This window comes from Onychostruthus taczanowskii, unplaced genomic scaffold (assembly GCF_017590055.1).
Source record: "Onychostruthus taczanowskii isolate IOZ18803 unplaced genomic scaffold, ASM1759005v1 scaffold86, whole genome shotgun sequence".
Taxonomy (NCBI): Eukaryota; Metazoa; Chordata; class Aves; order Passeriformes; family Passeridae; genus Onychostruthus; species Onychostruthus taczanowskii.
Genome location: NW_024506552.1, coordinates 1,027,523 through 1,049,364, shown reverse-complemented (window position 1 = coordinate 1,049,364; position 21,842 = coordinate 1,027,523). Strand labels below are relative to the sequence as shown.

Genomic DNA, 21,842 nt, shown 5'->3' with positions numbered 1-21,842 from the left:
AATGTGTTCTAACCCTGTCCTCCAACTTCCATTCTCTGCTGGAATGGATGTGGGCTGGGATGGGCAGGTCCCTTTGGAAATCCCATTTTAGGGAGATGGTTCATGGATACTGGGTCTGATCTGGCTGCTTCTGATCCTCCCTGAAAGGTTTTCTGTGGCCTCAGGACAGAGAAAAGAAATCTACAGGTGCAGCAGTGAAATTCCTTTCCTCTTCCAACTGCAGGACGTGGAGTCTCCTTGCAGGTGCCCAGCACAATTCCTCAGTTGTTCAGGGTGGAGCTGTGCAGGGATTTCCAGCAGGATGCTCAGCTGGGTCCATGCAGGGCTGCTGCCTCTGCCAGGGATGTGCCCCAGGGTTTGGTCCCTGTGCTTGGAAATGCTTCTGCATCCCCTGGCTCTGGGTGTGGGGCTGGGTGTGACCTTGCTCAGCCTCAGAGGTGGCAGAGGCCAACCCCAGGCTTTAAACATCATGCCCCAGGGCATGATGTGATCTGTGAAAATCCACATTTCCTCTTCCTGGAGTGTTTGTCCACCTGCAGAGATCAAGAGTTCCAGAGCTCCCAAAGGCTCAAGAGATCAAGAGTTCCCAAAGGTTCAAGAGTTCCAGAGCTCCCAAAGGCAGCTGATTTCCCTCCCCTTGTTCCCCTCTGGATGTGGTTTCCCAGCTCCCCTTCATGTGACCCCACTGCTGAACTCTGCTGGGGTGGTGACAGGAGCCAGTGGCACTCCCAGAGCCTGGAGGAGCACTCCAGTGCTGATTTAGGATCCAGCACCCATCTCTGTGTAAATATATCCATGAAAAATGCCAAATGCCAGCCAGCCTGCTGGGTGTGAGGGCTATGGAGTGGGATTGTCAGCCACCAGCTGGTGATGGGAAGGGTTTCTCTCCTAAAGCTGGGGCTGAACAGGCTGGCTGGGATAGGGGTGTCCCACTGCTGCATTCCACAAGCCTTGTGCCAGGGAAACAAAGGCAGCACAGAGGTCTGGGGAGAAGCTTCTCCATCCCATTCCTGGCAGCAGGAGCTTGGCCTGGGGACCTCCTCCCTTGGTGTCTTGTGGGGACGTGGGATGGGACATGGCCCAGGTGAGAACAGGAGGGATGGGAATGCTGGGAATGGGGCTGTGCATGTTGTTTGTTCCCACAAAAGCAATAATTGGGAGAGATAAAGTCTCTCAGAACTTTATAGGAGAAATTATTCTTTCTTTGCCTTTTCCACTGTTTCTCAGTTTGATTTTTAGCCCTTTGTGCTGGTACATTCTGAATTATTCCAGCTGCCCTGTAATTGTGTTTTCCCCTTAACTTTGGAAGTTACTTTTCAAAGGAGAGAGGGGAGCAAAGATAAGGCAAAGCTGTTAAATGGGAAATCTATGGCTGATTAAGGCAGGGGGTTGCTAATCACCTTAGAAATGAAGTTATTAGCTGAAAAGCCTGGAGTGGGTGGAATGAAAGTTAGGGAAGGGTTTTCCCCCATTTCCTTCTGTCACAATGCATTGAGAGATTCAAAGTTTCCCTTGCAGGCATGTCCTGACACCATTAGATGTTGTCTCTTTGCATTAACTGCAGAGCTCGAGCTGGTCCAGGGTGGATTTCAGTCTGAATAGATAAAATTTGGCCAAGCTCTGAGCAAATAAAGGCAGGGTTTCATGGGAGCTGCAGTGCTCCTCATGGATGTCACACCATGCTACAGCCAGGACACCATGGCCAGGACCCAGAGTCATCACTGTCCCAATGTTTTCTGGGCCTCCCCACCCTCACAGCCAGGAATTCCTGCCCCATATCCCATCCATCCCTGCCCTCTGGCAGTGGGAGCCATTCCCTGTGTCCTGTCCCTCCATCCCTTGTCCCCAGTCCCTCTCCAGCTCTCCTGGAGCCTCTTCAGGCACTGGGAGCAGCTTTAAAGTCTCTGCAGAGCCATCTCTTCTCTAGGTGAGCACCCCCAGCTCTGCCAGAGCACTGGAAAAGCAATTTTCCCCTTGCAGCTGAGGCCTGGCAGCTGGCACAGGAGCTGCCGGTGCTGCGGGAGCTCCCCGTGCCCAGGGCTCTGCTTGGGCTCTGCCGCCCCACGGCATCACTGCCGAGCCCCTCCAGCTGGGCTGGCCCGGCAGGCTGAGCTCCCTGCTGTGTCACAAATCTCGCAGCCACAGCAGCTCTGTCTGTGCTGCCAGAGGGTGACAGGGAACCAAAACCGGCCCATCCCATCCCCGGAGCACAGCAGGTCTCAAGGACACCTCGTGGTAACCAAGGTTTGCCTCCCACAGGGAAACAGGAATCTGGAGAAGGCCTCTGAGTCCCACCATGCCCCAGCACTGTCAAGGCCACCCCTGAGCCTATCCCCAGGTGCCACATCTACCTGGGTTTTGAACATTTTCAAGGGCACTGACTTCAGGGATGGTGATTCCACCATGGCCCTGGCCACCTGTTCTGACAACCCTTTCAGGGAAGGAATATTCCCAATATCCACCCTCAGCCTCCCCTGGCACAAGATTAAGCCTTTCCTTCTTGTCTTGTCACTTGTCGGAGCCTCCCTTGAAATGGAAAATGTAAACCCCCTCCCTCTGAATTATTATAATTCTGAAATTAAGGGGCCCTCAGGCAAAGATATGGGAATAGGAATAACAGTTCTTTATTAGGGAAAAAAAATTAAAGTAAAACAAACAATGCAGTAAAACAAAACAACCCTGCCAGAGTCAGAACAGGAGCTGGCCCCCTGTGGGCAGGGTGGTGGCACAGTCCCATCCCATGGGGGCTCAGCCCTCCTGCAGTGCCAGCTGTGCTTCTGCTGGAGCAGGGATCCTGCACAAGGCTGCAGTTTTCCTCTGGAGCTCCAGGGCTGCTGGAGATGGGCCTGCTCTTCCTCTGGGAATGCAGGGCAGAAGAAAGCTGCTCCTCTGGGAATGCAGTGGGCAAAGGCTGCTGTGCTGTTCCAGGCTCAGATTGTATCCAGGTAGGAATGCTTGGCTCCTGCCCTGGGCAGAGCATCTCCCCATGGGATGCTGGAATTTGATCAGCCGGGCAGGGACACTCCCTGGCCATGGACAGCAGAGAACTGCCTAGCTCTGACAGATGGGGATAGAACCCACCCCCAGCCACATCTTGTAACCAAAGACAAAACTCCTTTCAGGTACAAAACAAGAAAGTCCCCCTGAGGCTCCTTCTCTCATGTGCCAAAGCTCCTGGGAAGCAGATTTAGCAGCACAGTGTCATCTGTGCTTGGACATTTCCCTCCCTAAGAGAAGTCACTGCTTTTCCGTACTGAATCATTAGGACTGTCACATTTTCCTTGGAAAAGAATTACAAGTGTATTCCCCAGCAGCTTTCTGCAAAACACATCAAAGATCTCTGGGTGATGGATTTGGTTTTTTTGTTTCTCTGGGATTCCTTCACTAGTTTGGTGTTAACTGGTTCTTTACAAATCCCAGCATTTCCCATGGGTTTGATTCCTCCTGTGTGTGGATTGATGGAGATGTTTTTCACTCACCCTCATTTTCTGAGGGGACTGGGTCTATTTTTAGTTCTGTATCACTTCATGGGTGAATGAGTGGCAATTTAATTGCTGTGTGGGAATGCGAATGTCAGACAACAGGGAAAACTGGAGCCTTGCTCATCATATTTAACCTGCTGAGTTACTGTACCCTGAGCCTCTGAGCATGGCTTTATGTGAGAGGGACAATTCCCAAGGCATGGAGGGACAGGACACAGGGAATGGCTCCCACTGCCAGAGGGCAGGGATGGATGGGATATTGGGAATTAGGAATTGTTCCCTGGCAGGGTGGGCAGGCCCTGGCACAGGGTGCCCAAAGCAGCTGTGGCTGCCCCTGGATCCCTGGCAGTGCCCAAGGCCAGGCTGGACACTGGGGCTGGGAGCAGCCTGGGACAGTGGAAGGTGTCCCTGCCATGGCAGGGGTGGCACTGGATGGGCTTTGAGGTCCCTTCCTACCTAAACCATTCCGGGATTCTGGGATTCCATGAAAAATCTGTGAAAAACATGTTCATTCTCCTGTGAAAATGTAAAAAGTTTAATAGAGGACAATAGGAGGCAAGGACCATGGAACAAAGGTTATTATGGGCAGGTGCATCTTGGCACTCAGCCAAAAGCACTCTGTTCTCTTTGGGGATCCCCCTTAAATGCCTTTTAATTACATTAAAATTATCCTGTTAGCCTAATTACATCAGCCTGTTGCATATTCATAGACCCTTATGCATAGTAAACTTCCCCCCAAACTAGTTTCCATGTTCCAAGAATTGTTTAGCATGGCCTCTCCTTGGGTTCACCTTTTAGAGCGTGCACATTCCTCGGTTGTGGTTTCAGTCCTTTTTTATCATCACCCTCAGCTTTGGCCCTGGCCCACACTGCCTTCAGCCAGTGAGTGCTGATGGTTGGCAGATCTGTACAGGTGTACTGATCCCGTGTTCATTGGATCTTATCCCATCCCAGCAGGCAGTTTAACACAAGCACACTGATATCAGCTATTGCACTGCTATGTCTAAGCTTAATTAACAACAGAAATAAAAAATATAACTTCACAATAAAGTTACTTTAACATCACACATATAGAATCCATTTTAACATTTGTGAAAAGCCAATATTACAATGTGTATCTTTAACAAATCCAGTAGCATTCCTTAGCAGGAAGATGCTGTGTGTTAAAGGGCTTTGCTGTGATCAGTGGCTGCTCAGCTGGGACACAAAAGGTTCCAAGGACCCTCCTGCCCTCCAGGGTGGGTGCCATGGGGTGGAGTCAGGGCTGCCACATCAGGGCAGGTGCCTGCCCTCATGCTGGGGAGGCTGGGATGCACTGGGCTCTTCTGGCTGTGTCCTGTGGGCAGCAGGGGGAGGAATTCCGTGCCCCTCCAGCTGTGGTAAGGGCTGAGACCTTGCCCTGGGCTTGTGGGGCAGGCACAGCTCCACAGCCATGGGGGATTCACTTGGGTTGCAGCTCCCTGTGCAGCCCTTCCCCTGCATTTTGAGTGCAGGAGGGGCAGAAATTCCTTGTGGGGCCACGTGGGAACAAACAACTCCTGATCCTGCGACGGAGCTTCCAGTGTGACTTGGCCATTCCTGGGGCACAGCTCTCTGTGCTCCTGTTGTTCCCAGCAGAAATATTTATAAATACTTTATAAAAACAGGATTTTTAAAAATTTATAATGACAGTTCAGGCTCTGTTTAGGAGGTAGATATATGGTCTTGGATAATTCCTGAATTAAGTTTGTATTGATGTCTCTGGACCGGCTGTGGATGTGCCCCCAGGTAGTGCCCTTTGCTCAGTGCCCAGCTCTCTGCCTCACCCAGGTTATGCCAGTGTGAGGATTTCCAGGTGGTTTGTACAGATATTCCTGAAATGGAAGGAAGCTGACATGAATTATTTAACTGAAGCTCAGAAGGGTAGCAGTGCAATGGTGTGACTCGGGGTGGGCTGCTGGAAAATCATGTTAATTATGATTTTAGTAGTTTCAAAAGAATTATTCTGATTTTAAATCAGGACAAAACCTAACAAATCCCAAAAGTAAAAAACCAGGAGATGCTGGGGATCACTCTGGACTGGAAGATTTATTCAGTGTAGTGGTTGAGCCCAGCAGCCTTGGGAGCACCTAAGGGCAGAGCTCCTTCCTCTATTTCACCAAGATGTTGAGAAATTAAAGAACTGAGCAGGCAAGAAACACGGGCAGTTTCTGCCTTAGGAGTATTCCTTTAAAAATAGATCTGGGTTTTTTTTTTATGAGGTTGCCTGGTTGAGCTCTGATTTGCTTTGCCTGTGGCCTGTGCAAACCTTGAGTGGACCTTATTGAGCTGGCTGGGGTGGGAGGAGGAGGGAAGGGCCAGGGAGGGACAGGCAGGTCCCTGTCTGAGATCAGGCTCTGAATCCACTCTGGGGCATGAAATTGTCTTTAAAGTGTTCTGAAAGGTCAAATGACAGAGCAGGAGTACAATGGGATTTTCTGCACGTTTGTGCAGCAGCTGATACAAGGGGCTCAGGTGTTTTGTTGTGCAGCAGTCCAGGAGGGAACAGCAGGAGGAGCAGGGGTGTCCTGAGGGAAGTGTCCCCTCGCTGTGCCACCCCCCTCTGCTGTCACCTGGGCAAGTGCCCACGCTGGAGGGGCCAAAGCCACCCCTGGGAGGTGACACGGGGCACTGCTCCAGACTGGGGACTCCTGGTGCTGCTGGAAGAGGGAATCCAGCAGGCTCCATGAAAATTAGGGCCCGCAGGTGGGAGGAAAGGTGGTGAGACTGGAAGGGATCCCAGAAATGCTGGGTGTTCCAATAATTGTGCAGAAAGATCCTGCAGAGCAGCCTGCTTGGAATGTGGGTTTGGAGTGACTGCCCAGGGCCTGGAGTCCTGTCTGGAAGGTAAATAACTTCTTGCTGGTGACAAACAGGCAGGAAAGAAGGCAGGTATGGCAAGTCTTCCTGCAAATCCCCTGTGTGGGAGATCAAAAGAGGATCTTACAAGATTTTATTAACTTGTAAACTGTGATTTAAGGGAATTTGAAGCAGCACGTGAAAGAACAATAATGAACAAACATTTTCAAGTGGGAGAAATCTGTCCCTGCCATATGTTTCACTGACTCATCCCTTCTGCAGGAGGGGATCTTGGAATTGTTTGAGCTGTCCCAGTGACTAATGGTTTTTATTTGGGGGGAAACACAGCACTGGATCCTTCACCGGGTGAGGAAGAGACCTGATCCCTCTAAAGCTTTGGGCACAGGTGGTTTGGCTTGGAAATACAGGAAATACAGGAACAGAGATGGAAAGGAAAGCTGTTTTCCCAGGGAGCTGCAGGAGGGCTCTGGCTCTGACAGGCACCACTCCAGGGGCTGGGAGAGGGGGAGCTGCCTCCAGGACTGAGGGAATTTGGGGATCTTAAAAAGAGGCTTCAATCCAAGTTGAAGGTTTGGGTTGGAAGATAAAGATCCTGCAGTTCCAACCCCACAAATGCCCCTGTGTGTGTCAGTGCTGGGCAGAGGCCACCCCTGGCCGTGGGCTCTGCTGCCAGGATGAGACTGGGGATCGCGGGATAACGCGGAGCGCTCAGAACTCCCTTCTGCCATGCCCCGGGTGCTGCCCGTGCTGAGGAGCTGTGGCTGTGTTGCAGGTGTGGCTGTGTGGGGGCAGCATGGAGGTGCTGCCCTGCTCCAGGGTGGCCCACATCGAGCGCAAGAAGAAGCCCTACAACAACAACATCGGCTTCTACACCAAGCGCAACGCGCTGCGCGTGGCCGAGGTCTGGATGGACGACTACAAGTGGCACGTCTACATCGCCTGGAACCTGCCCCTGGAGGTACAGCCTGCCCTCGAGGCACTTGGTGCTAAAAACCTGAATTCTGGAGCAGTTCCTGTCCCTAAGCTCAGCCTTAACCCCCTGGCTGTCAGCCCCAGCGGAGCCCCCTCGGCTTTGAGGGAGAGGCTCCAAGAGGGATTCCTGCTCTTCCCACAGCCCTTCTAGTGTGGTTCTAAGAATTAAACCTGGACTGTGCTGTTTGTCGCCCCCCTGAGTGTTTACCCAGCGTGAGGGGATGTCCTGACACTGCTCTGCAGACAGATTGTTGATGGCAGTCAGCACTGTTAGTGCCTCAGGTTTATTCCTGTGTCACTTCCAGCCCAGCTCAGGTTCCCAGCTCATGGACATAGATCCCTCCCAGAGCTCCCCAAGGGCTGGGGCTGTTTGTTTTCCCAGTGCTGGAAAGTTTAAAGGTAAAGGATTGGAAGTTGGTGGCTCACAGAAGGGATTCCCTTTCTCTTAAACCTTCTCCTTTAAGAGCTTTGGTGGTTCCTTTAATTTCTGCCCAGAAATGGTCAGGTTCTCTTGGATCTGACACGTTAATTTTGGTGTAAATCCTGCCACCTCACAGCTTGGTGAATCTTTGGAAAACCACAAGGTGCCACGAGGTGAGCATGTCCAGGGACACCTCCTGCACTTCTGGGAGGGCTCCACAGGCTGCAGGAGGGATTTCTGCAGGTCCAAGGCTGCTGCTGGGGCTCTGCCTCCCTGCAGGTTGTGTCTGATCTTGGAAGCCAAGAGCATCTCCTGGTTCCTGGCTCCAAACCCTGCCTGGAGCAGCCCTGGCAGGATCAGTGCCCGTTCCTGCACTGGCACTGCCAGGGAGGAGCAGGGAGGTGGGCACGGGGAGGCAGCGATGCCCCTGGGTCATGGCTGAACGAGCACTGGGGGCTGCCCAGTTTCCCTGGGAGGTCAGACTGGTGCCACGAGTGTCCAGCCCCACCTGAGTGCTAAAAATGAGCACAAAATATTCCTGCTTGGCCAAGGCTTAAAGAGCTGCTGAGCCCTGGGGCTGCTGAGAGAGCACAAGGTTACATCTGGGGAGTGCTGGCATTTGGGCACGGCAGCCACAGCTTTGTGCTGCACTGGGGAACAGCCTGGGAAGGGCCAGGAGCTGCAGGTTTGTGCTCCTGGGGGTGGGGGAATACAGGAATAGAGATGGAAAGGAAAGCTGCTTTCCAAATGCTCATGATCAAAATTCCTGGTCCTTGGGCTGATTCCTTTTTAGAGGTGAGGCATCATCCTGCTGCTCAGGAACAGATTGGGAGCATTGCAGAAAGGATTAAAATCCATCCTGTGCAGCTTGGAAAGGCAGCATCGCATAGATCAGCACTGGGGGTGGGAACAGACCTGGGTGACCCAAAATCAACTTGAGATTTCTATGTAGGTCATCCCAATAGGTCTGGGTTCCCCAAAATCCATTGGAGATTTTTATACTGGTCTCTTCCCAATCAAATTAAGATTTTATTTGAGGGAGGCCAGGTTTTATGGATTATTTTGTGATGCCAAGGCAAAGCCCTGCCCTGCCCATCCCAGGTGCTGCCTGCCTGCTCTGAGCCCCACCTCACCCACTCAGATCTCAGCCTGTCCTGCCTCTCTCCACTGAATCATCTTTATTTTTACCTCTCAGCTACCAGGGGCACATGGAAACGGTGTCTCTTCTAAAGCAGAGTGAATAATTCATTAGGAGATCATTACAAGCATTGTAATGGAAAATTGCTTTCCCAGTTGTGTTTAATGATCTCTGGGAAAGACAAGAGCAGGAGCTGGACCAGAGTGGGAGCCCAGCAGTGCAGGGAGAAGGGGCTGCTGTGTGCCTGCCTTTGGCTTCCCTGCTGCATTAGCCCCCAGATCCCAGGTGGAACAAAGGGGGCAGCTCTCCAGCCCTGCTCCCAGCTCCTGCTGGGTTATTGCTCAGGGCCAGCTGTGTCTGCAGAGCTGTGGGGTTCTGCTGTGTCTCCAGGGAGACCATTCCACCCTGGAATTGCCCAAATTGCCAAGAGCTTTTGCTGAGCTTCAGCCTCAGCTTTTCTTCTCATGTAATTTTTATCCTTTATTCTCAGCTGTCTGCCTCTGCTATATTTGAATCTTGAACCTTTCTCTCTTTCCTTCATTCTTTTCCCATTTATTTTACACCTTTTACCTCTCCCTTCCTCTGGGCTGTGTCTCAGTGGGGTCAGGGAAGGGTTTGGTGCTCATTGCCCAGCCAGGGTTTGCATTTCCATCTTTTAAGTCCTGATATCCACTTGCTGCTAAACCTGTGCCTCAGAACCCAGACAGGAGGAGAAATCTTTTAAAAGTACCTTCTTTAAAAATACAGATCAGTCTTTGTCAGATGCATCCAAACCCAGGAGAAGACTCCCCAGTTTCTGTGCATTTTCCAACCTTCCTCCAAACCTTTTCTTCTCCCTTTTGTTCCCCTTTTGTAAATTATCCCTGAGGACCAAAGCCTGTTCAGCATCAGCCCGTGGCCATTGCAAGGGGGGCCTCAAAACCCAGCAGAGAACACCCAACAGTTGGTGTCCCCCTCTGGAAGCCACATCTTCCTTCTGATGGTTTCACCCCAACATACATCCCAGAATTCCTGGAATTACTCAACCACCCCAAGCAGTTTGAAAAGGATCTCAAAGCTCAGGGAAACACTTTCATTGTACCTTTTTTTTGGAAGTGTGACCATTCAATGATGTCCTGTTGTTACTTTTCAGAATCCAGGGATTGACATTGGGGATGTTTCTGAGAGGAAAGCCTTGAGGAAGAGCCTGAAGTGTAAAAATTTCCAGTGGTACCTGGACCATGTTTATCCAGAAATGAGGAGATACAACAACACCATTGCTTATGGAGAGGTAATTTAGTCCCTTAGCTCAGCCTGCTAATATTTACAGTCCCTGATGAGAAACAGCCTCAAAGGAGAGGAGTCTGAATCAAAATTGACTTTTTCTGTGTAATTATCTAAATTTGCATAAATCTGCTCCCAGTTTCTCCTAAAAACCAGTTTGGGGATTTGTTGCTGATCTTGAAGACTGTATAAAGTAAAAGATGTTAATACATCATTTAGTGAATTGACAGAAATTATCCATATTTCCCACTGACCCCATGGATTAAGCAGCTGTATTTGTATTTTAATACACGGGCATCTTCTAAAACCCTTGAACTTGAACACAGCCTAATTCCTGACAAGGTCTCTGGAGGATTCAGTGCCTTGTCACAACAGCTTAAGGACAAGATAAAATAAGGGGACTTAATTCAATCTCTGCTGGCTTTGAAACCATTCTGGGAATATAGAAAGAGTCATTTATGGGAACTAATAACAAATCCTCTGCTGCAATGGGATTGATGGAGTAGTGGCACTTGGAGTAGGCTCCTCGAAGCCTGGGCACCCCAGATGGGTTATTCATTTTTATTCATTTTAGGAAAGATTTGTTACCGAAGTTAGTTAAGTCCTTCAAGCTAAAACCTCCCAAAAAATTATATTTTCATAGAAAATGAAATTTCAGAATGGTTTGGGTTGGAAAAAAAGCCCAGCTGGAACAAGGATGTGATGATTCCAAGGTGATCCTTGTTTGAGTTGGGCTTTTTCCCTGCCTTGTTGAGCACTCTGAGATTTCACTGAAATCTGAGGGGTCCTACATTGATTTCTGGCAGCCTAAACCTGGGTTTGTCCCCACATCCCATGACCAAACACAGAGCCAGCTGTGGCCAGGGACCCTGCTCCTTGGAATGGGGATTATTATACAAAACGAGTCATCATTAGCCTTGGATTTAAAAAAAGATTCAGTGCTCTGTAAATTTTCCTTGCCTGATTATTCCTGGTGATACAGCGGTGAGAGCTAGAGAGGTTACAGAGGGCTAAGCATCCATTTCCTGCTTCTCTCTGATAAGAGAGGGCCTTAACTCTGCCCCTTTTGTGCCATAACTGCCAATTTTGTGTGCTTTATCTCTGCCCTTTTTTTGGCCATAATTCTGCCCTTTTTTGTGCCTTAACTCTGCCCCTTTTGTGCCATAACTGCCAATTTTGTGTGCCTTATCTCTGCCCCTTTTACTGCCATAACTCTGCCCCTTTTTCTGCCTTAACTCTGCCCTTTTTCTGCCATAAGTCTGCCAATTTTTGTGCCTTATCTCTACCCTTTTACTGCCATAACTCTGCCCCTTTTGTGTCATAACTTCTCCCCTTTTTGTGCCATAATTCTGCTATTTTTGTGCCTTATCTCTGCCCTTTTTCTGCCGTAACTCTGCCCTATTTCTGCCATAATTCTGCTAATTTTTTCCCTTAACTCTGCCCTTTTTCTGCCATAATTCTGCTAATTTTTGTGCCATAACTCTGCTCTTTTCCCACCATAATTATGCCATTTTTATATCTTATCTCTGCCCCTTTTGTCCCTTAACTGTGCCCCTTTTTCCCCTCCCAGCTGCGGAACAACAAGGCCAAGGACGTGTGCCTGGACCAGGGCCCGCAGGAGAACCACACAGCAATCCTGTACCCGTGCCATGGCTGGGGCCCACAGGTGAGGCTGGCACTGCCATGGCCAGGTGGCACCACAGGGGACAGGCTGGGGCTGTGGCCTTTCCTCTCCAGTGTTAAAAACACCTCGGGTACCACAGGGGTTTTCCCAGCTGCTCCTGCAGTGTTTTCTGGATTCCCATCATCCTTCCCATTTTCCTGCAAGGAAAAGCCTTGAAAGAGATTGGAAACCTTTGTAAATTGAAAATATTGGAAAGTTGAGATGTTTTTGCAATTTGAAACCAAAAAAATTTGAAATTTGTAGTTTAAAATAAAATCTTCCAGACAAAGGCAAATGGCAATAATCATGAACACAATCTGAGAGTTTCCTTTCCAAGGTCAGGCTGGATGAGAGTTGGATGGAAGGTTGGAATAAGATGATCTTTAAGGTCCCTTCCAACCCAACCCATTGTGGGATTACTTCTCTTCCACCAGCAGAATAAACCCAGACTAATGGGGTAAAGAAAACAATTAGTGCTCTGGTAATGAGCCATTTCAGCTTGGCTGGAATTTGTTTTCCAGCACTCCTTTTGCCTCTCCAAAAGTTTTGGAGCATCTGGGGCCCAGCAGGCTTGAGGAGATTCATTTTCAGCTAAAAAAATGAACAGTTCAAGGAATGGAAAACATAAAAATCCTGTTCTCACTCCACAGTCACCCTGGACTAAAGGATCCCAGAGCTCACTTGAGCCTGAGCTGGGAGCTGGAGGAGCTGGGAAGTAGCTGTGGGGTGGAGGAAATCCCATTTTGGGTTACCCTGGCCTTCAACAAAGATCAGCCCCTGGGGCTGGTGGAGTCCCTGCTAAACAGAACCTGCTCTTGCTCAAAAACCCCATTTTCCTCTTAAATGGCACCAACTGCCTTTTGCACTTTGTGGCTGCAAATCTGAGCCTCTAAGTGCATTATTGTGTGAGAAACTGGATTGGGCTGCCACTGGCTGCTGACCCTGGGCTTTAGGGTGAATGGCTGAGAACAGGGTATTTATTTTTCCCTCAGTGTTATTGGGATTAAGTTTAACAATGTTTTCTCTCCCTACTTGAAGTTCTGAAGTCAAATTTTGCTCGCTGCCTGGAGCTTGCCCATTTCATCCTTCCTGGTCTTCCCTCTCCCCAGTGTCCCTTCCCTGTTCAGCTGAGGACAGTTCTTGGCAGTTCCTTTGTTTCTGATACATCCAATTAATGAAACTCCTGGAAAATGCTGGTTTTAAGCAGCTATCAGCAAGTGCAGAAGCTTTGAAATGGCCTTTGTGGCACCATGAAGGAAATTGGACATTCCCTACAACTGTTTAATTAATGGGCTGCAGGTTGTAATTTATGACTGGGAATGGAATTAGAAGTAATGGAAATGCTGGTTTGTGTGTGTGTGTGTGTGTGTATATATATATATATGTTTAATTTTTATTTATTTGTATGTGTATGAAACCCCACAAGGAGCTGTTGAGCTCCTTTGGAGTTGGTCACGTCCCAAACCACACGTGGTGTCCTAAAATCCCCCCTTCTCTCCTTGATCCTGGGGCCCATCCCAGACATTGTGACATCCCAGACATTCCTCATTTCAGAATCCAGAAATGGTTTCACTGCCAGCCTTGGCAGCAGTGAGAGAGGGGCAGGTGTGGGGTCCCTGCTGGCACTGGCAAGTCCCAAGGACAGGGGGGCTGTGCCTCCTGCTCCTGCCACACCAGGGTGCTGGGATCTTCTTGGAAGCCCTCCCTGTTCCTAAATCCAGTCCCAGCCCACCCCTCTGGCTGTGGATCCCCAGCCCAGCTGGGAGAGAGGGAATGTTGGGTCTGCCAGGAGGGATTTGGGCCACTTTGGACACTTTGTGTCCCACCCCCAATTTCTGCTCTCTCCTGTGGCTGCCCATGGATTTAAGCTCAGCCTGGATGCAGTTCAGGGTGGTGGCTGTGAATGCAGGTGAGATCTTGCCTTTACTCACTCATCCCTCACTGAGTAAAATTTTGAGGATTTTTCTCTTATTTTCCCTTCAGCTTTCTGTTCTCTCTGCTTCCATTCACTTCCAGGTCAAATCATTATGAGATTCCATCATCATCCTTTTATCCTGTAATTATATTAAGGCTGCTGATGGATTTTTTTCCTGCTTGATGGCTTCATCTTTGAGGCAATCCCTCATGGAAGCACCTTGCTGTAATGATGTATTACACTAATAATGCAGCCATAGCTCATTGCAGTGACACAGCTATGGTGATATATTAAGGTGATAGAAAGCACTATAATGCTATAAAACTTAAGATAATGTTCACCCAGCAGAGCATTTCATTTAATTATAGGATAAAATATGTTTTGCCCATTTAAGCAGCAGAAGTTGAGGACAAAGCCATCAATACTGAGCTCGTGGGGGACACGGCAGGAGCAGGGGTGACGAAACAGCACCCTTTAATCAGATTAAATTGTGGTAAAAGGCAAATCCTGAACATTTTACTGATGGCTGCTAATTGATGTTCTGCTCAGAGCAGAAGGGAAGCTAAACAACCCGAAATTATTTTCCAATAGAGTCAATGAAGGTCATCAAGGCTTTTATTTCCCAGGTGCTGGGATGTCTAATTAACTTTCTGCCATCTCTGAGATGCAGCCAGCAGAAACACAACCACAGGAGATGGATTGGAGCTGCAGCTTTACCTGGGGGGATCAGCCCCAGCCCTGGGGCAGCTGAGGGAGCTGGGAAGGGGCTCAGCCTGGAGAAAAGGAGGCTCAGGGGGCCCTTGTGGCTCTGCACAACTCCTGACAGGAGGGGACAGCCGGGGGGTCGGGCTGTGCTCCCAGGGAACAGGGACAGGAGGAGAGGGAACGGCCTCAGGCTGGGCCAGGGGAGGCTCAGGATGGATTTTGGGGAAATTCCTTCCTGGAAAGGGGGGCCAGGCATTGGAATTAGAGTGCCCATCCCTGGAGGTGCCCAAGGAAGGGCTGGAGGTGGCACTCAGCGCTCTGGGCTGGGGACAAGGTGGGCATCAGGCACAGCTGGGACTCGATGGCCTTGGAGGGATTTTCCAGCCCCAGTGATCCTGGGATTGCCTCCAGGGACAGCTGAAGGTGGGAATGTGGCCAGCTGCAGTTTCCTGGATGAGGTTTTATGGAAGGCTGTTCCAGGGGCTGGGGCTGTCAATCACTGCTGGGGATGTGGCTTTGGGCCACTCAAACTGGTGAAGGGGTTAAAGACCTCATTAGTTTGAGCCACTTTGAAATGCCTGGCTTGGGAATAGTTTTAAACTATTTTCCTGTGGTCCTTTATCTTGGTTTTTCCCTTGTTTCTTGTCCTGTCCCAGGCTGGGTTGGGGCCCCTGGCTCGCTCTGGAGAGGAGCAGAATAACAAAGGAGGAATTAGGGCTTGGAATTAACCTGGCCTGTGAGGAGAGGCTGGGAGAAGAGCTCGGGGGGCCTCATCTGGAGAGAAGATTCTGGGGAGAGCTCAGAGCCCCTTCCAGAGCCTGAAGGGGCTCCAGGAGAGGTGGAGAGGGACTGGGGACAGGGGATGGAGGGACAGGACACAGGGAATGGCTCCCACTGCCAGAGGGCAGGGATGGATGGGATATTGGGAATTAGGAATTGTGCCCTGGGAGGGTGGGCAGGCCCTGGCACAGGGTGCCCAGAGCAGCTGTGGCTGCCCCTGGATCCCTGGCAGTGCCCAAGGCCAGGCTGGATATTGGGGCTGGGAGCAGCCTGGGACAGTGGGAGGAGGTGGAAAGAGAGGATCCTTAAAGCCCCATTTCCTCCCAAACCATTCAGTGATTCTCTACAGCCACCCCAAAAGAAGAAAATCCCATTAATATTGTAGGAGTATGGCAGGACTTGCACTCAGGAGTTAGATGGGATTTTTGGGGGATAATCCCCCCAGGTTTGCCTTGGGAGTTGCAGTGGCTGTTGCTGAGGCTGTGCTGTGTTGGTGAGTGGCTCAGGCCTGGGCTGCTTTCCCCCTGCTACCAGCACAGATCTCACCTGTGCCAGGTGCATTTCCTGCCTCAGTCCCTGCTGTGTTCCAGCCCTGCCCGCTCCCTTCCCGGGGCAGGATGGCATTTCTGCTCCACTTGCTGTTCCCAGCACACTGGGCAGTGCCATGGCAGAGCAGAGGTCCTGGTGCCCTGTGGGCATGGGCCAGCTCTCTGGGGACAGGCTGCCAAAGGCCATCTGAAAGGGGAGAGCCTGGCATGCTCCTCCCCAAGGGGATGGCAGGGGACTGGCTCTGCCCATTTGGGACATCTGGGTCATTTCTGCCTCTGTGACAGCCAGGGTTTGTCTGTCTCTGCTTTGTCTTTGCCTTTATGCAACTTTTTCTTCCTGCAAGACAAGAAGTGCCATCAGAGAATCATGGAATGGTCTGGATTGGAGGGACCTTAAATTCCATCCAGTGGCACCCCTGCCATGGCAGGGACACCTTCCACTGTCCCAGGCTGCTCCAAGCCCCAGTGTCCAGCCTGGCCTTGGGCACTGCCAGGGATCCAGGGGCAGCCACAGCTGCTCTGGGCACCCTGTGCCAGGGCCTGCCCACCCTCCCAGGGCACAATTCCTAATTCCCAATATCCCATGTAACCCCGCTTTCCATCAGTTTGACCCCATTCCCCTGGGTCCTGTCCCTCCAGTTCCTCATGCAGGGTCCCTCTCTGGCTTCCCTGGAACCCCCCAGATCCTGGAAGGGGCTCTGAGGTCTCTACACAACCTGCTCTTCTCCAGAGGGACAGTCCCAGCTTTCCAGCTTGGCTCCGTATAGGAGGTGCTCCAATCCCTGAACTTCAAGGTGCCCCTCTGGCCTTGCTCCAACACTTCCATGTCCTTCCTCTACTGGGGGCACCTGGATGCTCTGGATTTGGTGCTCAGATGCCAGTTCAGCTGAGTTGCATGGTTGAAACCCCTCTGGCAGGCTGGGAGCACTGTGTGGCTCAAGGCTGGGCCCATCAGCACATCCAGGGCAGGCCACAGGATGGGGAAGGGTCTGGAAGGGAAGCCGTGTGTGGAGCAGCTGAGGGCACTGGAATGTTCAGCTGGAGGAGACTGAGGGGAGACTCATCACAGTTCCGTCGTCCTCATGAGGGCCAGAGGAGGGGCAGACACTGATCTCTGCTCTGTGGGACAGGGACAGCTGGGGCTGTGCTGAGGCAGCTCAGGCTGGAGCTCAGGGAAAGGTTCTTCCCCCAGAGGGTGCTGGGCACTGCCCAGGCTCCCCAGGGAATGGGCAGGGCCCCGAGGCTGCCAGAGCTCCAGGAGCTCCAGGGATGCCCAGGCTGGGATTGTTGGGGTGTCTGTGCAGGGACAGGGGCTGGACTGGATGATCCCTGGGGATCCCTTCCCACTTAGGACATTCTGTGATTTTGTGATTCTGCCTTGCAAAGAGCTTTGGGGACAGAAGAGCACATCCTGCCCAGGGAGGGTGAGATGGGGCAGCTTTGCCCCCAGAGCATCTGTGGCTGTCCCTGGATCCCTGACAGTGCCCAAGGCCAGGCTGGACAGGGCTTGGAGCAGCCTGGGACAGTGGGAGGTGTCCCTGCCATGGCAGGGGTGGCACTGGATGGGCTTTGCTGTGCCTTCCAACCCAAACCATTCCATGATTCTGTGATCAGCGTTTGGGCTGCTCCTGACCTCTCCTGTGGGGAACACCTGGCAAAGGAACATCAGGGAGATGTGAGGAGCTCAGGGCCTGCTCTGATACACAACATTTTCACTCTGGCTGTAACTCCAGCAGCACCTGGGAGCAGAGCCAGGCCCACCCCAAGAGAGCTGGGCACCCTGACTGGATCTGGGGTCATGAGCTGCAGTCTGACCCTGTTACATTGTTTTAACTTGATTTCCAGTGTTTAATTATTACAGCCCAGATAACCCAAACTCCCAGTGGGATTTACTGCCTCTTCTCTGGCATCTGGGTCACAGATACACTCAGTTAATTAACGTGCTGAATCCTCCTTATCTGTCTGCTGGATAATGGCCTGATTCATAATTTAAATAAGGAGCTGTGGAGATCTTTCCCTTGAACTATAAAAGGCAGGACACTGGCATTCCTTTCTTCTCACTCAAGAATTTAAATGTGTTTAGGGAAATATTGTGGTGGCATTCCTTGAAATGGAGGAGTCCTTTGTGTGCCCACTGTCCCCAGGGGCATCACCCCTGCCCACTGCTCCCATCCTGCCTCCCCTGGCAGCCCTGAGCATTTGGATCCCGTGGGAATGGTGGGGGTGGCTGCAATCCTGGGCCTTTCCCGAGGGCAGATCCAGGCCCCCATCCCAGTTCTGGCTCCTCTGGCTGGTGCTACTGCCTGCTTGGAGCCCTGGAGGCTGTGCCAGGCACCCAGAAGCACCAGCCTGGCCAACGCTGGCTCATCCATCAGGGCCAGCCAGGCCAGCTGGCTCCAGCTGCAGTCCAGGGAAAACCATCCATTGCCCCATCCCACAGCGTTCCAGAAGGCTGCAGGAGTCTGCTCCAGGAGGACTTTAAGGCTTGGAATTATTCCTACGCCTTCCTGCGTCTCAATTCCTCACCTGCATCTGGAAAAAATAAAAACCCAAGCAGGGATAAAAGGCTGCAGAAAGTTGGGATTTATTCCTTCCAGCTCTGCTTTCCTTTCCCTGTGCATCCCCACAGAATGTTCCCAGGGGTTCTCTGTTGTCCTGTCCCTCTGTGCTGATGTTCTGAGGTGCTGAGGGACTGGGCTCCTTTGGAAAGGATGGAATATCAACCAGAGCTTTCTTCATGTTCCTGGGAGAGGACCTGGGGGAGATGGGCATTTCTGGCTTTACTTTCACCATATGTGAGTCTCCCCCAGCTGATCCCAGCTCTGGGGGGCTGCCTCAGAACTGCTGCTCCCTCTGGCCAGCTCTCCAAGAGGTGCCACATTCCCTGCTGGAGCAGTCTGGGAGCATTTACTGACAGGGAATTTCTGTGTGTCCCCAGCTGGCTCGATACACCAAGGAGGGCTTCCTGCACCTGGGGGCCCTGGGCACCACCACGCTGCTGCCCGACACGCGCTGCCTGGTGGACACGGGCAAGAGCCGCTTCCCGCAGCTGCTGGACTGTGACAAGGTCAAGAGCAGCCTCCACAAGCGCTGGAACTTCATCCAGGTGTGTCTGGGGCTGCCCTCGAGGCTCCTCTGTGTAGTAAAAGGTGACCCCCGACGAGGGGAGAAAATGACGCATCTGACTCCATTGGTATCAGGAGGCTAATTAATTACTTCATTATACTATGTTATTCTTTACTGTGTTACATTACATCTAAACTGAATCTGCACACACACTCAGCTCAGCTCAACTGCCCAGAATCTCGAGCCTGGCAGCCGACAGTCCCGACACACACACGTGGATTCAACTGGTCAGTGAATGAGAACACTCACGCCAGAATCCAATTATCAATTCCCTTCAGGTGAACAATCTTCCACGATGCATTCCACTTGTGAACAACAAGAGGCGCTGCAATTGAGATAAGAATTGTTTTTTCTTTCTCTGAGGCTCCTCACTGCGATTCCCAGAAATGTCCTTGGGAAGTTGTGCCTTGCTCTTCTCTGTGATGAGAAACAGCCACACCTCTGCTGTGTCCCAAGCCCTGGCTTGGGACACAGCCCCTGGGATGGGGTGGGACAAAGGGGAAACGGTGCCACGGCACAGCGAATTCCTGCTCCTGGGGCAGAGGGAGGGGGTTAAGAGGGATCAGGGCAGCATTTCAGGACAATTTCTAATCAGTTTTCCCTTCTGGTAGCAGAAAGGTGGATCTGGTTATGTCTGATCTGCCAATGACTTCCAGATTCCTTTGTTTCTTGTGGATGAAGAGTAAAATTCCTTCACACTCTTTTGTCTCAAAGCAGAGTGTAAATAACCCAGCTCTGACAGAGGGTGATGGAACACACACATCTTATACCCCAGGACAATAATACAGCCTTTACAGAAGGGTCCCACTTCCCAGCAGCTGTGGGATTTAAAGGTTACACGTGTTCCTTGGGTGCTGTCAGGGACAGGGAATACTCACTCCATTTATTTGGGGAATTATTTTATTGTTGGCATTGCATTCCCACCCAGCTGAATGCCCCTTCCAGCAGTGCCCAGGGCTGCCCTCCTGGTCCTGCTTTGCTGCCCAGGCAATTAATATCTTCATTTTTCCATCTTTTCCCATCTCCCCTGACTGTAGAACGGAGCCATCCTGAACAAGGGCACGGGCCGGTGCCTGGAGGTGGAGAACAGGGGCATGGCTGGCATTGACCTGATCCTCCGCAGCTGCACAGGGCAGAGGTGGACAATTAAAAACCTCATCAAGTAGAGGCTGAAAGAGTCAGGGGAGTCTGACTTGAGCCACGGCTGAGGGGACTGATCTGCCTGGACTCCTTTGGAAAGGATGGAATATCAACCAGAGCTTTCTTCGTGTTCCTGGGAGACGACCTGGACAGATGGGCATTTGTGGCTTTACTTTCACCATATGTGAGTCTCCCCCAGCTGATCCCAGCTCTGGGGGCTGCCTCAGAACTGCTGCTCCCTCTGGCCAGCTCTCCAAGAGGTGCCACATTCCCTGCTGGAGCAGTCTGGGAGCATTTACTGACAGGGAACTTCTGCTTTCCCACACAACTCCAAGCTCTCCCAAAGGGCTGGGGAGGTTTGCACCGTGACCCTGGACAGACCTGCCTGGCACGTGTGGGAACTGAGGAGCTTGGGAGAGGAAAAGGTTCCCAAGCCCCAGAGGAGTCAAGTTTGAAGGATGTGGTGTTTTGCTGAGTCCTTGTTCCCTTTTCCCTTTCTTGCCCCTGCATCCAGCAGCCCCTTCCCTGAGTTTTGGAGAAGCAAAACATGCCCCAGCAGCTCCCAGGGATCTTTCCAACCCCTGATCACAGAAGTTACCCAAAACAATGCAGTGGAATAAACCCCCTGACCTCCCCTTGCCCCCTCTCCATCACCCACATGCTGCTGGCCAAGCCAGCACCTCCCTCCACAGAGACCCCAAAGGGGTTCCCTTGGGCATGACCTGGGATATCTGCCTGCTCTTCTGGGTGACAGCAGGAATGTTCTCAGAGGCTTGAGCACCCCTGTCCTGCCTGCTCAGGCCTGGCCAAGGTCCCCCAAAGTCACTGCAGCCCTTCCTGGGCCATGGAAGGGACAGAGAGTGAGGCCAAGGCACCAACAAATGGCAGCTTGGCTGAAATTCTTGGCCCTGAAGCCACTTCAGTCTTGTTGCTCTGGTGGAGGGATCTCACCTGATTTATTTTTGGCTCACAGTAATCCTGGCTACCAAATCTTGGCTGCCAAATCCACCTGGGAGTTCTCTGCTTGGGGCCCTGATGTGTGGCTGCCAGAAGAAGGGAAAGAAGATCCTGCAGAATTGCTGGACGTGGATGGACACAGGCTTTGCTCAGCAGGGAGGAGAAACCAGCCCATCTCCTGTCCTTCTCCCAGAATAATCCTCTTTGTGGCTGCCCTCTGGCTAGGGTGCACTAAAATAGATTAATATATGAGATGGATGTGTAAATATGTTTCCCAAGCTGGGATGTGCACAGAGTCCTTTGCTGCAGAGCACTCATGCCTGTCTTCCATTTGCATCAGGATGAAGCTCCCTGGATGTTTAACGAGCTGAATTTCCAATGCCATGCAGCAGGTTTATAACTGATGTTTTAGTAATTTATTGAACAGAAGCAGATCTATTTCATTGTTCCTTCTACAGCAACTAGCATCACCTAGGACTGATTGTTCATTTAGGCTTTACAAGGCTCCCTCAACCACTGGGGCTGTCTCTGATTTTTCCCCCGCCTTCCTTAATGAAGTAAAACCTCTTAGTTGTCCTGACCTGCAGAGTAGAGAGTCAATGTAGAATTTTGCTCTCTTTTTCGCTGTTGCATCACCCCTTGTGTAATAAATTTGAGCACTTCCAAACCCGAAATGACCACAACTCTGTGGATGCATGAGCCAGCTCCCCCTGCCTTTGTTGCTGCCTTCTAAGAGAAGCAATTTCCTGGTGACTCCAGGACACCCTGAGGGCTTTGAGACCCCACAGCTCCGGTCCAGCTGGTAAAATGCCCTTAAACTGAGCAAATATTGGAGGGAGAGACTGTGTGGGTCAGGATAAGCAGCCAGACAGCCCCTGGATGTTGTAATTCAGC

The 21,842-nt window shown here is 51.3% G+C and overlaps 1 protein-coding gene across 1 annotated transcript in view; it reads left to right on the top strand.

Moving 5' to 3' along the window:
• Positions 1–21,622, top strand: part of GALNT17 (polypeptide N-acetylgalactosaminyltransferase 17) — a 207,801-nt gene extending 186,179 nt beyond the window's left edge. The window contains exons 7-11 of the mRNA XM_041425040.1: positions 7,093–7,278; positions 9,984–10,121; positions 11,685–11,780; positions 18,664–18,831; positions 19,889–21,622. Coding sequence (XP_041280974.1) covers positions 7,093–7,278; positions 9,984–10,121; positions 11,685–11,780; positions 18,664–18,831; positions 19,889–20,017 — 717 coding nt within the window. The 3' untranslated portion in view covers positions 20,018–21,622. The remainder of the gene's footprint in view (positions 1–7,092; positions 7,279–9,983; positions 10,122–11,684; positions 11,781–18,663; positions 18,832–19,888) is intronic.
• Positions 21,623–21,842: the final 220 nt, after the last annotated feature.